General features: G+C 30.8%; 1 protein-coding gene across 2 annotated transcripts in view; it reads right to left on the reverse strand.

The window, feature by feature from the left end:
- Positions 1-10,424: 10,424 nt before the first annotated feature.
- LOC140746080 (uncharacterized) overlaps positions 10,425-13,936 on the reverse strand; it is a 70,141-nt gene continuing 66,629 nt past the window's right edge. Inside the window, exon 12 of one of the 2 annotated variants that reach the window (XM_073078078.1) lies at positions 10,425-11,971. In XM_073078078.1, the coding sequence (XP_072934179.1) occupies positions 11,773-11,971 (199 nt within the window). In that variant the 3' untranslated portion in view covers positions 10,425-11,772. The remainder of the gene's footprint in view (positions 11,972-13,936) is intronic. The other variant, XM_073078077.1, reaches the window with a different exon arrangement.

A 13,936-nucleotide genomic window follows, 5' to 3' on the forward strand; every position in this document is an offset into this window, starting at 1 on the left:
GATCGTCGGGAATCAGGATTAACGATTTTCCTTCTGCTATTTTAGCGTGGTTTTAATTTTTAATTTCATTATTGTGTTGAGAAGAGATATATATATTTCAAACAGTTTGTTTTCCTCATTTACATTTAAATAAGCTTACATCACAAAAATACAAACTTGATTCGAGACGTTTATTTACACAAAACAATGTCAATCTGTTTCCAACGCTTATAAAACTCCATTAATATTTCCAGTTTAGATCTCATTTCGATTTTCCCTTAAATCCACTCAATATCTACTAGTATTACCTCTATTTCAGCAATAAATTCCCATAATACCATTATTTATGGTGCCACGCCATTTTGACCCAAAAACGTAAGTTTACTAATAAATAAAAATGTCATTATTGGATCGCGTGACCCAAGTCAAGGTCACTCCGATTACCTTGACTGCTTGTTACGAATAAAACAAAATGGCTGTTACTTGACTCTATTGGTAATAATACGCACGAATTTAGAAATACTCCTATTAATTTGTTGAATTTATGATTTAATACAGTATTCAAGATAATATCGTGTTTTATCAATTTCAAAAGTATAAAACACCCTCTTTGAGTAAAACATGGATAAACCGGAAGGCTCCATAGAACAATGCATTGATGATTTTATTAATTAAGTAAGTAAATAATTAGATTTCATAAATGTTGCAAATCTCAAATTCTTACTTAAATAAAATAATGAGTAGTCTTAGTATCGTTTCTGTTTTAACTTATGAGTATTAAAATAAAATAAATTGTGGGTAGTCTAAAACATTCGATCTAGATACTGTTTGGGTAGGAAACGTTTGTGTATTGTTTATTCTAAAATATTCTGTTTGTAAAAGTACTCGAAAACCTAATTCTGTAAGGGAATGGCATAGAAAGTAAGTTATATAAAGATTCTGAATGAAATATTGCGAAATATAATTTGGTTTTATTGATTACAAGAAAAGTGTGATTACAAATGTAAGTGGAAGGAACTCCTAATTCGACTGCAGCGGCACTGTCACATCTATTTCTACCTTAGAACAGCGATGCAAATGTAATATATTTAAGTTGTGTAACGAAACTACTTAACACAAAAGTTTCAACTGGCAATGCATCTGCTAAAGACTTCAAGTAAGTACAGATCGTTTACTAATTTCAATAGATGTAGAATGTAGATGCTCAAAGTGTGGTGTATTTCATGGTCATTGGATCTTCCACCAGATATTAGAAAGAAATGACTTAACGATGTCATACATAGATAAAAGTTTTGCATACGAACCATCTAATATGTTATCTACAATATAAGCACATGATATGTGAAACCTGACCACAGACAAAAGCGATCTTAGGGGGACCCTGAAAGGTAAACTAATATTTGTCGTAAGAATCTTAAAATATGACCATAGACTAGTGATCCATAGATTATTATTATTGTTTTAGACAGTTATCAATACGAAAAATACCTTATTGCCTAGGTTTCCTATTTCTACCTAATAACAGCAGTGTTAAGCGCTGCTGTGTTCCGGTTTACCACACCCTTGTGTGGTAAGGGAGACAGACTTTTCCGAGGCGAGACTTTTCCAGCTTAGTCCTCAGGGGTAGCGGCGCATCTGTGGCCGACCTCAGGTAGGAATATCTAATCCTATCTGGGGTTGATTACAGATGTCCATGGGTGGCAGTAGCCACTTACCATCAGGTGGACTGTATGCTCGTCTGCTACTCCAAACTGTAACCTATATGTACACACGTCGGTGTAATCTCGTAGCCAGTCGTGTGACATAATCTGCGATGATTACCGACAAGTGCTAGACTCAGACTGATACACAATCCTACAATGTGCCAGCTTAAGTCATTGGCATTGCTATTATTCAATGTATTTAACTGACAGCACTGCTATTTCTGAAGGGAAAACTTCTTTAGCGACGTTATCCACTTTTTGCGATGGTTAAAAATGTTAAACTCGCATCAGGACACGTGGCCTGATCGATAATTCGTAAGACAGCAAAGCAAACTGGAAAGAGTCAAGATGTCACCAGGTGTCAGCATAGAAAAATATGTCAATGGGTGTCAGTTTCATTTTTTATTTATTATATTTTATTATTCAGGTTAGGTTTCGAAAGTTTTCACTTCTGTCGGCACTCCCGGTGTGCAACCCTTTGTTTTTTGTCATATAATTTAGGCCTAAGACGTTGTTAGTCCACGGTTTAGCTCTGAATCTGATTTACTTTTTTTTATCCTATCTCACTTTCATTCATTTTGTGATATCTAACTTTAGATCTTTTTCTTTGTGCTAGCGTCGGGGGCCGTCCGACCATGGATAAAGGCGTTCATATACAATAACGTCGTTTCTGGAATGGTGCCTATATTACGTTCCGTAACACCTTGTCAGGCCTTTTAATTCGATTCCTAATTTTTACTGACCATACGATATTATGGTGGCATATTATTTAATCCTGGCTGTTTACATTAATTATCTATGAACTGTCTAAATCCCTAGGCCATACCGAATGACCTTGGTTTTACGACCGTGTTAAGCTTTGTGTTTTGTTCATGACATAATTTTTATTATGTTTAAAAATACATGGGACTTCAGATACCGCCACTTAAGTAATTATAATACTTCAGCTTAAATTATTACCTATACTGCTTTTAATATTACAATATCGACCTGATTCTCGTGCCATATTTCAATAAGATATTCCTGCTCATTATTAAAACCCTATGAATAATAAAATTGTTTAGAATTTGATAATTTAGCTCCTTCATTAAAACCATTCTCGATTTTCAGAAATTTTACAGTTAATGTAACGAAAAAACGAAATTGCAATATTTCATTCAGATCAAAAGTGATGCTATTATAATAATAAATTATAGAGAGCTTATACATTATATTATATTGTGTAGTCAACAAAAATATCCATTTTACTCTTAAACGATGGCAGCACTGCATTTTTTAAATATTTGAATTCCAATTTTAATTTTTTATCCAAAAATTACAAAAATGTGATATGTTTAAAGCGCGGTAACACTTCATTCATAACATAATAAAACTGAAACCGTTTTTCTTAAATTAAAAAAAAATAATCATTATAACTCATTATGTTTTGTAAAAATTACTTTCAATTTTAAAAAATGTTGCTCATTTTTTTATAGAGATTCATAGTTATTATTTTAAATTATATTGATTTTAGTAAAGTATACCGAAACTACTTTTTAGCACTTGTATCAAAAAGCTAATCTATTTAAAAATATTAGTTAAGAGTGTTGCCATTTCATAAAGAGATTATTGGTAGATTTATATCTTTTTTTGCAAAATCGTTCGTGATTTAGGAAATATTGATATTGGATAGATTATAAAGAGATCGGATCAAAGGAATGTTGATACACATTTTTGGAACATTTTATGCACTTTTTATATATTTGTACATCTGAAAGTTTTGTATAATATGCTGTTGTGAATAGTAGATTTTTATTATTAATAAAGTTACTGAAATCGTGACGATCTGCTTATTTTTAAATATTTGACCAAACTAAGATTATGGGACATAAAAGTTGCACAGAAATTAATATGTGAGAATTATTTACGAGCAGATTAGCCTTTTGCGGATCCAGTACTAAAATACCTTTAAATAATTTTAAGTCAGATCGTCACGTATTTATTGTATACATATTTATGTATATTTATATACGCTTTATTCTGAGAGCATTTTATATCAATTTATTTATTTATATTTATTTATTTATATCAATTTATTTTAATTGCGTATCATTTAAATGATGAATGTGAAAATTGAGAGGAAGTTCAATATCATTTCTGATTTTTATTATCTATGGTAGGTACTAAATATTTTATTTTTAATTTTTATCAATGTATAAAGCTTCATAATAACAAAGTTTTTGTGCCAAGAATACTAATTGAATTAATCCAAAAGTTGCTCTCAGTTCAAGTGTAATTTTACCATCAATTTATATATTTATATTCTATGTATGATACATAAACCATGAGCTTTGTGATTTAATTGTATAGATGCATTAATTGACTGTATTTAGTGTAGAACCTAATAAATGTTTCGCGCCAAATCCGCCATATTGATTTAAGTGTTTCCATCACTTGTAATATAGCATAATATAATGTTATTATCCACAGAATAGATATAAAATAGTATATTTTATTGTTACTTGAGCCAACCAAAATCTATACAAACGCAATAAAATTCACAATTTTCCCATAGATCGCTTTAAAGCGGTAAAAATTGTTTTTATCTTTTCCTATAGATTTTTTCCGTTATTATAACTGCTAATAACTGTTTCTGTATAATAGTTATAAGTTATTATTAAAATAAATAGTTATCTTCTATAGATTCAGATGATAGTTTTTTTATCTATTCTGTGGTACTATAATCTTAACGTACTAACAGTAATGAATGTTATTTGTGTTAAGAATACACATCATTAATTGTTAAATAATTTTAAGTTGTATCCAGTAAGTGAAAAAATTGTTTAATGTAGTTTTCAATATTTTTCTGTAGTAATTAATACATTCCTTTGTAATGGTAACATGAAAATATGTGTAAAAAATGTCCGTGTAGTGAAAAAGAAAAATAAGACTGGAAAAATAAATAAAATGCCGAAAAAAAGATACTCTGTAAATGATTTAGTTATACACGTAACGTTACTGGCATTATTAAATTGTTTTTTAAACTAAACTGTTTATTTTTTATTTCCCAATAAATAAAACGAGGATTATACTTATTCAATAGAAGTATTTGTCTTCGTTTAGGAATAGTATTTTCTAATATATATATATATACATGTGTATGTGTAAATAAAGACATATTATTGCCCTACTGGCCATGTATGGTGGACCTCACACACTTTAAGAATATTGGTGGAACTCTCTGAAATGTAGGTTCAATGTAGATTTCCTTTACTGTTAAAATAAGTGAAAGATCAACAACGAAAGGCTTTAAATATATCCCCTGTACTTTATCAAGTTATCACAGATGTCCATGAGCGACAGCCACCACTGATCATCAGATGGCCTGATGGCATGTCACACAACGTGGGCACAGCGGCTCGCCTATTTCTAGCACCTCCCAGATGCAATAAAAGATTCTTGGCCAACAGTGAGCATGAAACAGTAAAATCACGAATACGTAAGTGCCTGTGAAAAAGTTTATAGCAATGAAATCTATTAGAAAATTTGTACTACAATTATTGAAGGAGTAGTTTAACATTTGTAAGTAGAACCTTATAAAACATTGTATAGAAAGAGAAAAGTGTTTACATTAGTTAATTGCGCTAATGGACGGACAGGTACACCTCACATGTCACAAGGGCAGGACACCACTTTAATAATGAGTATGTTCATGTGTTCATTCGTGGCTATTCTTAGTTGGTAAAGTAATTCGCAGGTATAGCTATAGAATGTATGTAAATGTTGTTTATGTTGTAGGTAAGTATTGTTAATGAGTAATGACTTATTTATTTATTTATGTACATGCCAACAGCAACACACACAATACATTATATAGTACTTAGAAGTACACTATAGTAATATTAATAATAATAAGGTTCGTATGAGTGCCCATTATAGGCAAGAACAACGTTTATATATTAAACTGTATTTTTAATTTGTATGGAACAAATCGAACCATACGCAACCATTATAATGCTGACTGAGCATGGTAATACTGAAACAACCGCAACTGTTACCCACTAGTAATGACTGATAAGAACATTATAGTTACGGCACTACTATTCTCGTCGCAGCGACTTTAGACATAGTAAAGTAATTACTACGCGATAGACGTTAAACTAGCATGTCTATGTGGTGTTAAGTGGGCACAGTCGCCCATGGACATATCATAATATTCGTAATGGTGGCAATGAATAAATAAATAAGTAAAAGAGATAATAAAGTATATAACCACACAATAAATTTCGATATATAATATTTGTAACGGTCGACAATGGTTAACTCAAAATAAATGTGGAAAGTAATGATCATGATGTATTAAACTTGGTTGTAAATTTCGTAAAATTTTCTAAACCCAACTTTTCAAATAAGACATTATAATATGTACCAGGGCAAAATAACTATATAGGAGGTCATGCTTCCAAAGAGATTCATATTATTAAGCATCTCTTTCCCTCTAAACGTGTTCAAATATGTGTGAGTGAGACGCAGGTACAGATTACAGTTGGGTCTATTCATTCTTTTGTATCTCTATCTAACTCGCATTGTAACAAATGAGTAACACAGGGATAAAATATTACGTGAATATGTTATGCTGCCATCTATTGAAGAATTGAAGTACTTTTGAGTTCATCGGTTAAAGTATTGCTTTATATTGGAAAAAGAAGATGTCGCTGTTAGGCATTTAAAAAACTGTATAGACCAAAAGGAGATGTTTCATTTTCGGCCATCTCATGTACACTATATCTAAAAAACACGAATAATTTTTATAATTGAAGAAAAATACACATATATTTTGATAACCTAAAGTATTCCTGTTTAAAAATATTTAAAATAAGCATTCCTCATTGAAATATTAAATATGGCGGAATACTGTCAATGTCCAGTTTTCAAAACTGTCGATGTCGGTCAGGGAACCTATGTGTACCCCACACATAGGTTACTATACTCTTTGGATGTCGGTAATTCTGTATTTCGCTGTTTTTGTCGTAAAGTTATTGTTACCTTAGTACTTTACAATTTGTTTTGGGTATCCGGTCATTATTTCTGAATTTAATTAATTATTTATAATAATTATAACAAAACCTTTTAAATAGTATCTGGTTTTATAGATGTAAGTGACATGTCAAATTAAAAAAGAAGAAGTTGTCAATTTGATATGTGTAAAAGTGGATATATACATATTATATAATAGTGGAATCCAATGTAAACGTTGAATAAATATGTACTGATGAGAAGATTCCATTTCAATCCTGAATATGTTTCTGCTCTGTGCTGCTTACGATTTTGGACTGATTCTACCTTACTTGTTTACCCAGATTATGTTTTATGGACTTCTATGATTTTCGTGCGATCGCTGTGGATTGTGTTGACAAGGATTCCATATCATCAGGTAAAATATATATCAGTTAGTTGTATTAATCGTGAAATAATCGTTAATAATTTTAAACTAGAGAAGCTAATCTTTTTACATTTCTCTTTTTTAGATAATTACAATAGCAAGACAAGGACATTCTGGGATGACAAAATGATTAGTTATTATTGCAACTGCATCGCCGGGCAACGAACCGTACTCGTAGGTAGCTGCGCTCACATGACCATTGTTTGATGTTTTGGCTGAGTTCGTCACAGGATATTACAGAACCTGCTACATGATTGGATGAAAATATTGATAAGGGAAGATATTGAAAATGAATTAATAATGTATCTAAGTGAAGAATAAATAAAATATTATCTAAATGTGTACTTAAAGTTGTTTTATTTACACACTTAAATGTTTTAACTAAAATAAATTGGTAGAGAAGTACATATTTTGGTATGTTTGTTTTAAGTCAAGATTTATGAAAGTAAATATAATTAATGTTTATCAAATATAGGCATTGTTTCTCAATACATGCAATACAATATTTATATATCTACGACCATTCGCGTAAAAAATATATTAAAAAGTATATAATGTATATAGTAAGTTAAAATAGAATGACAGATGACATTATTACGGTAATCACTACCGCCATGATGTTGTTGTGTTGCAAGTTTAAGTGTAAATTATTGTTTTTAAACAATTAAACGAACATGATTTGAAGAAAATGAACCCCTACGAATTGTTCTTTGCATGTTTTCTTAGTTTTTAGTATAGTGTACAAAAGGTGGCCGGGAGCCCATACATTTTGAAACATCTCCTTTACGGCGATGATGCTGACATTATACTTTTTAATTTAGTCAATATAGTATTGCGATACTCATTGAAGGCGTGAAAATTAAAAGTTGAAAAGTTAGAATGTTATTGTTGACAACGCTACATCTTTTTACATTATATTTTTAAACAACTGTATATATTTTTTAAAACAACAAGAAAACGTAACATTTAACGTAAGACCACACGCTTACGTAACGTAACATAAGAACACACGCTTTTTGGTTTGTTAGACAATAGACAATTAGTGTTTATTACATTATTTATCTATTTAAGTGTGTTAATTTTTTTTTAATCTAGTAAATTCCAGGGCTTTTCGCCGAAAAAACAACAATAATGATGAGAGTGAAAAGTTTTTTGTACCAAGAGTCATCACATAAAAGAAAAAAAAAATGCGACTTGCGTAAACTAAAGTTGGTGTGTCATTGTACAGTGTAAAAAAAACGACATTTAGGATAAGTGAATTTATTTCACATAACTTCATTCTGTTCTCAAGCGTTATTTGCGTTAAAATAATTATTTCTTCATATATTATGATAACTACACAACAAATTACATATAGATATACTATCAGCCGAAATACAAAACTTTGGTTCCTAGCTTATTAAATAACATTACATTCCAATACATTTGTAAATTGGTGTTATTATATTTGCATTATTTTATATTAACGTCTACACAATATTTAAAGGTACAGGCTAGTGGTATACATTTTGCTTTCATTCATAATTATCGTCACAGAGAGTTGATATAACATTTTAATGGCATTGAATTTTACCAAATATCAAAATTTGACAATTGCAGGTAGAAATTGCCTTATATTGATTCAGTGGGTAAACATTTTATCACTGCATTTAATAAGTACCAAATAAACTTCTTTTTTTAATAAGAATAAGTTCGTGTAGTGAGACATATTACCTATTATGTTTTATCTCTTAGCTGTTTAATTATATTATTAATGATTAATTATGAATGACCATTTCGGAATTAAGTGTATTATACAATCAATATAGGCTTTCAAGGAATATATTCTATAGAGATGCTAACGTCGTATCATGTTAAATTTACTAATTAATTTGAAGTTTAATTTAAATTTTAACATTTTGTTTTATACAAGTAACATTGCAGTTTAACATTGTATTATACAGCTTCAATATAAGGCGCCAACTGTAGTTATAATCTAAAGTTGAAATTGTTAAAATTCCGCATATTTCATCAAATTGTTACATATATCACTTAAAAATTAACAAATACAATGTTTACTATGATAGTAATTTTCGTATTATTTACATGAATACAACGAGAATATCTCTATAGCATATAATCTGTCCATCCCAAAACGCACTGCCGCAGACTAAAATAGAATGCCTTGTGACATCATTCCACCTTATTTAGGTCTATTTTTCGAATTACTGAAACATATAGTCTGCTTACATTTAAATAAGGTTAGTTCATTAATTTAGGTAATTTTAAACTAACGTTGATTAAGTCCATTTATAACAACAAGGACTAGACTGTCACTTCTGCTAGTAAGAAAGATGTTTTCATTCATTCTTTCTTTTATTTATTCAATTACATAAACGAAGGAAACTAGAACACAACAACGCTACTTTATCACATAAAATGATTAATCATCTATGATGAATATTTACAATAATCATTATACAGGGTGTCCTTTACTTAGATCTTAAAGAATGTATTATTTTAAAGTTTTTACATGAAATTAATAAATTTTATACATTCATACTTTTACGATAAATATGTACATGTAATAAGAATATTAGTGGACAATGAAAAAAAAAACATTACAATTATTTTTAACTTTAGCCTTTCTTTTCTTTTGAACAGAGACATGTCCCCAAGAGAGGGACTATAACACCATAATCACATTTTACTAAATTTGCAATAATTATTGAATCATAATTGCACTTTTATAGAAAATGAATTTGAAAGTGTTAATGTTCAATAATTCAATAAGTTTATTGGATTCAATAAGTTTATTGAACATTTAGTTCAATAAACTTATTTTTACATAAAACATACGTTTTTTATATATTTTCAAAGATCGAAGTTAAAAAACACCCTGTATTCGCTTAAGGCACAATATAAGCCGGCTCAAAGCCTACGAACCAAGGACACATATATACAAATTTGGCCCCAAAAATAATTTCGTCACAGAAATCAAAAAATACCTTATTTTAAATATACAATACAATACAATACATCACACACCGACCACTACCACTAGAAATCGCTACAAGATAATTTATATTTGATTAAATTTAATTACATAGCACCTCTGGAATTAAAATGACATTCAAAATTTTGAGATATTATTTTTGATTCATAAAACGACTGAAATGGATTTCAAACTTAGAATCTCAAACTGTTTCGAAAAATATTTCTTATTTTACGAAACAAAGAAAATCAAATAAGACTTTACGTAATATGAAACAGTATACAACAAACAACAAGTAGTAACAGTAGTATATACATATTTTAATTAATTGCAAGATGATTAGAGAAAATTTCAGACATTTTATAAACTAATTTTTTTTTTTATTTTTCAAAATTTTGAAAATCACTTTATTTTCAAAGGCGCGACCGTCTAGAGCCCCCAGTCTTAACAAGTTATTGCTTTACAATCACAACACTCAATTGGATGCAAATACGATATACACGAATCTACTTAGCTATTATGTAAAGTTCTACATAATAAAGATGTTTTAGCTTCTCAAAAATTCACTAAATTTTTAAGTCAGATTAAAAAAAAAACTGATACAACAAAAGTCAAAAAAGAATTGGAACAGAATATTTTTCAAGTTAAAATAATATTTTTGAATCACTAAAGAAAAAAATGCTAAATTGTCTTTATTTAAAACTTAACGCTTTGTCCGTCTGTATGTATACTGAATTTTAAATAAATTACGGATTTTACATAACATTTTTTATGTACTAATAATAATTTGTGTCGAATGTCTTTTTGTTTATAATTAAAATACCAACGTATTTATAAGTAGATTTACTTCATAGTATACATACAATAAAATTTAATTAAGAATATAATTTTTAATCCATCTGATAATAATACTAGAAATTATTTAATTTACTTTGAAAAAAAGAGATCACCTGTACTTCATTTTTTTTAAGCCAAATATATGATGATAATGTTTTATTAATTATTTTCAATTGTATACTTAAATTTAGTATACCGTATGTATAATAATAATAAGTATATCTCATATATTTTTATTTTACAACCAATAATGTAAATTCATAATTATTTCGTGAATAATCGGTTTTATAAAATATATAACGCGATTTTTAAACAAAACAAACAGACTATCATTCAAACGCATGTACTTTAAAATTAAATATAAATTTAAGTATATTACACTTCTAAATAATTCCTCTGAAGCTCTATAGTGCTGAAATTATAAGAAAAATTGTCTAGAAGTCGAAACAATCGTACCAGTCCTTACATATAACGCCATCTAGTGTCGAGCGTTGACAACTGTGACGACGTCATCAACGTCAACCGCTGACAACTGCGACAACAGCATCATCGTCAGCCGCTGACAACTGAGGTCATCTATTGTCAACTATATATATTGCGACAACTGCATCGTCGTCAGCTGATGACAACTGCATCAATCGTCAGCCACTGACAACTGTGACGTAATCAATCGTCACCCACTAACAACTGACAACGTCATCAATCGTCAACCGCTGACAAGTCTGATGTCATCCATTGTCAGCCGCTGACAACTGTGACGTCATCTGTTGTCAAGCGCTGACAACTGTGACAGCGTCTAATAACAGCTGACAACTAACTTAAACCGAGCGAGACTCCTACATGTGACGAAACAGGTATCATTTCTTCTTCCCTTTCGCGTCCTCCGCGAATATCTCCTTGAAATCGTTCAGGAGTATGTCCACCACGTTGTTCTGTTGTATGCAGTCGATCGCGATGTTGTCCACCTTGTCAGCCGGCGCCCACAGGAGAGTCGGCCCGAACACGATGGCCAGGTTCGACGTGTGCATTCTGTTACGCTCGCTGTATTCCGTTACCCTGGGGATGAAAATACAAGGTCAGGTAAACTAATCTTGCCCTGGATACGGCTTACAAAATAAAATCAATTAAATTATTATAAGGGGAAGCGATAACTTCTTCGACTATAAGGTAACCTATTCCCAGACTCAGGTTTTCCTGTTTAGGAATCTAAATTTCCTATTTCTTTAGGTAAGGTTTTTTCTATGTATACCCTAGATCAGGGGTTCCCAATCTTTTGTAACCCGCGGCGCAGTTACAAGTTTAATATTCTTTCACGGCGCCCTGTGCCCTGTCCTAGCTAACTATTTGAAGAAGACAGTCGAAAGAAATAGGTAACTACAATAATAGTAGTTACCTTAGGTTGATCGAAACGAATTTAAAACACCACAATATGAAATTGTACAATACGTTATTATAAAATAATTTAAACGGAAAACAACAACAAAGACTTGAGGATAACAAAAATAAAATACGATATTTATTCAGTCAAATCAATGTGAAGCGTGAGCTAAGTGATCTCCGCGCAGTTTTTCAAAGCGGGGAATATCACTTGACACTGCTATTCTCATTTCTTGCTCCACATTAATCCGATATTTGTTCTTTATCACAGCTACATCTGAAACCCAGCTTCACATAGATATGATGTTGCAAACGGAATGAAAATTTTTAATGCTTTGGATGTTAAATTTGGATAATAATTTTGAATCGATGACCAAAACGCCAATATTTGTGGTGTCTAATGATTAGAGGATCGACTCACGGCGCCCCTCTTTACTTTCTACGGCGCACCAGGGCGCCGCGGCGCACACTTTGGGAACCCCTGCCCTAGATGAATGAATTTTTACTTATCAAATACAGGGTGAATTTTTAAAACGGGCCTTCAGGGCCAAATCCGAAACTTAAAGGATTAGCGAAAAATGCTGAAAGGAGTTACGAGGCCGATTTTGATAAAAACCAAAACTTCATCATTACTTTTTTAAAATAACTTTTTCCCTAGCCGGGAATCAAACGAGTTCATTTTGAAAAAAAATGCACCCTCTATATTATTCCACTATCTGATAGTGTCGCTTATAAGGATCAAATTCTGGGAAGTAATGTTATGTGACAAATTAAAGGAAAATAAAAATTTTGAAGAAAATACGTATTTTTCCATACATTGGCATACTAATCCTTAAGGATTAGGGGAACCTGTTGAACCTTGGCACTATGTGTACCTAGGCCATTGGGCTCGTTTCAAATATTCGCGCAATACTAAATTCTACTGTCTATGGTATTCGGTACAGCACTACCAACTATTCAATGTGAAGTTAGTCACATACGGCCATTAAGCCGGTGTTTGGTGATATCGACGTTAAAAAGTTTTGTTGGTGAAAAAGTAAGTATTTCTAATGTATTTTAAAGTCTGATAGTTTTAAAAGTTTTATAATAGTCAGTTACTTTATATATGCTATGGGTTCTTTTGTTTAACAAGCGTTAAAACAATAAAAATCTTACGAGATAAGTAACCTCAAAACTATTTAAATTTCACTGTTTTGTTGAAGTGGGAGTAGTGTTGTACCTCGGTCACTGACGATCAGTTGTTCCTTGGTCAGTGGCCAAGGTACAACCTGAATGTTGTACCTAGGACTTCGAAATATTTAATTAAATTATTTCACATTCATGTAATATATTCCAAATGAAATAAATTTATTATTTCAGAAATCATGCCTAGAAGTAAAGAAAAGAAGAAAAGAACGCTTATTAATATGAATGATCTGACAAATGCCATTAAAATGATTAAGGAGAAGAAATTCTCCACTTTCGGTGCTTCCAAACATTTTGGGCTACCAAGAACCACTTTGCGTCGTCATTTAAAGCACTGCTTGGAAATAGGTGAGGATGTAAGCAGGTTACACGAAAATCTTGCAGTTAATCAAGTTTTTGATCACACTGAAGAGCAAAGTCTAGTTGACTATATTAAAGACGCAGCACACTTGCAATTTG

This window comes from Epargyreus clarus, unplaced genomic scaffold (genome assembly GCF_041222505.1).
Source record: "Epargyreus clarus isolate Ecla_fem2 unplaced genomic scaffold, WU_Ecla_fem_2.2 ptg000012l, whole genome shotgun sequence".
Taxonomy (NCBI): domain Eukaryota; kingdom Metazoa; phylum Arthropoda; class Insecta; order Lepidoptera; family Hesperiidae; genus Epargyreus; species Epargyreus clarus.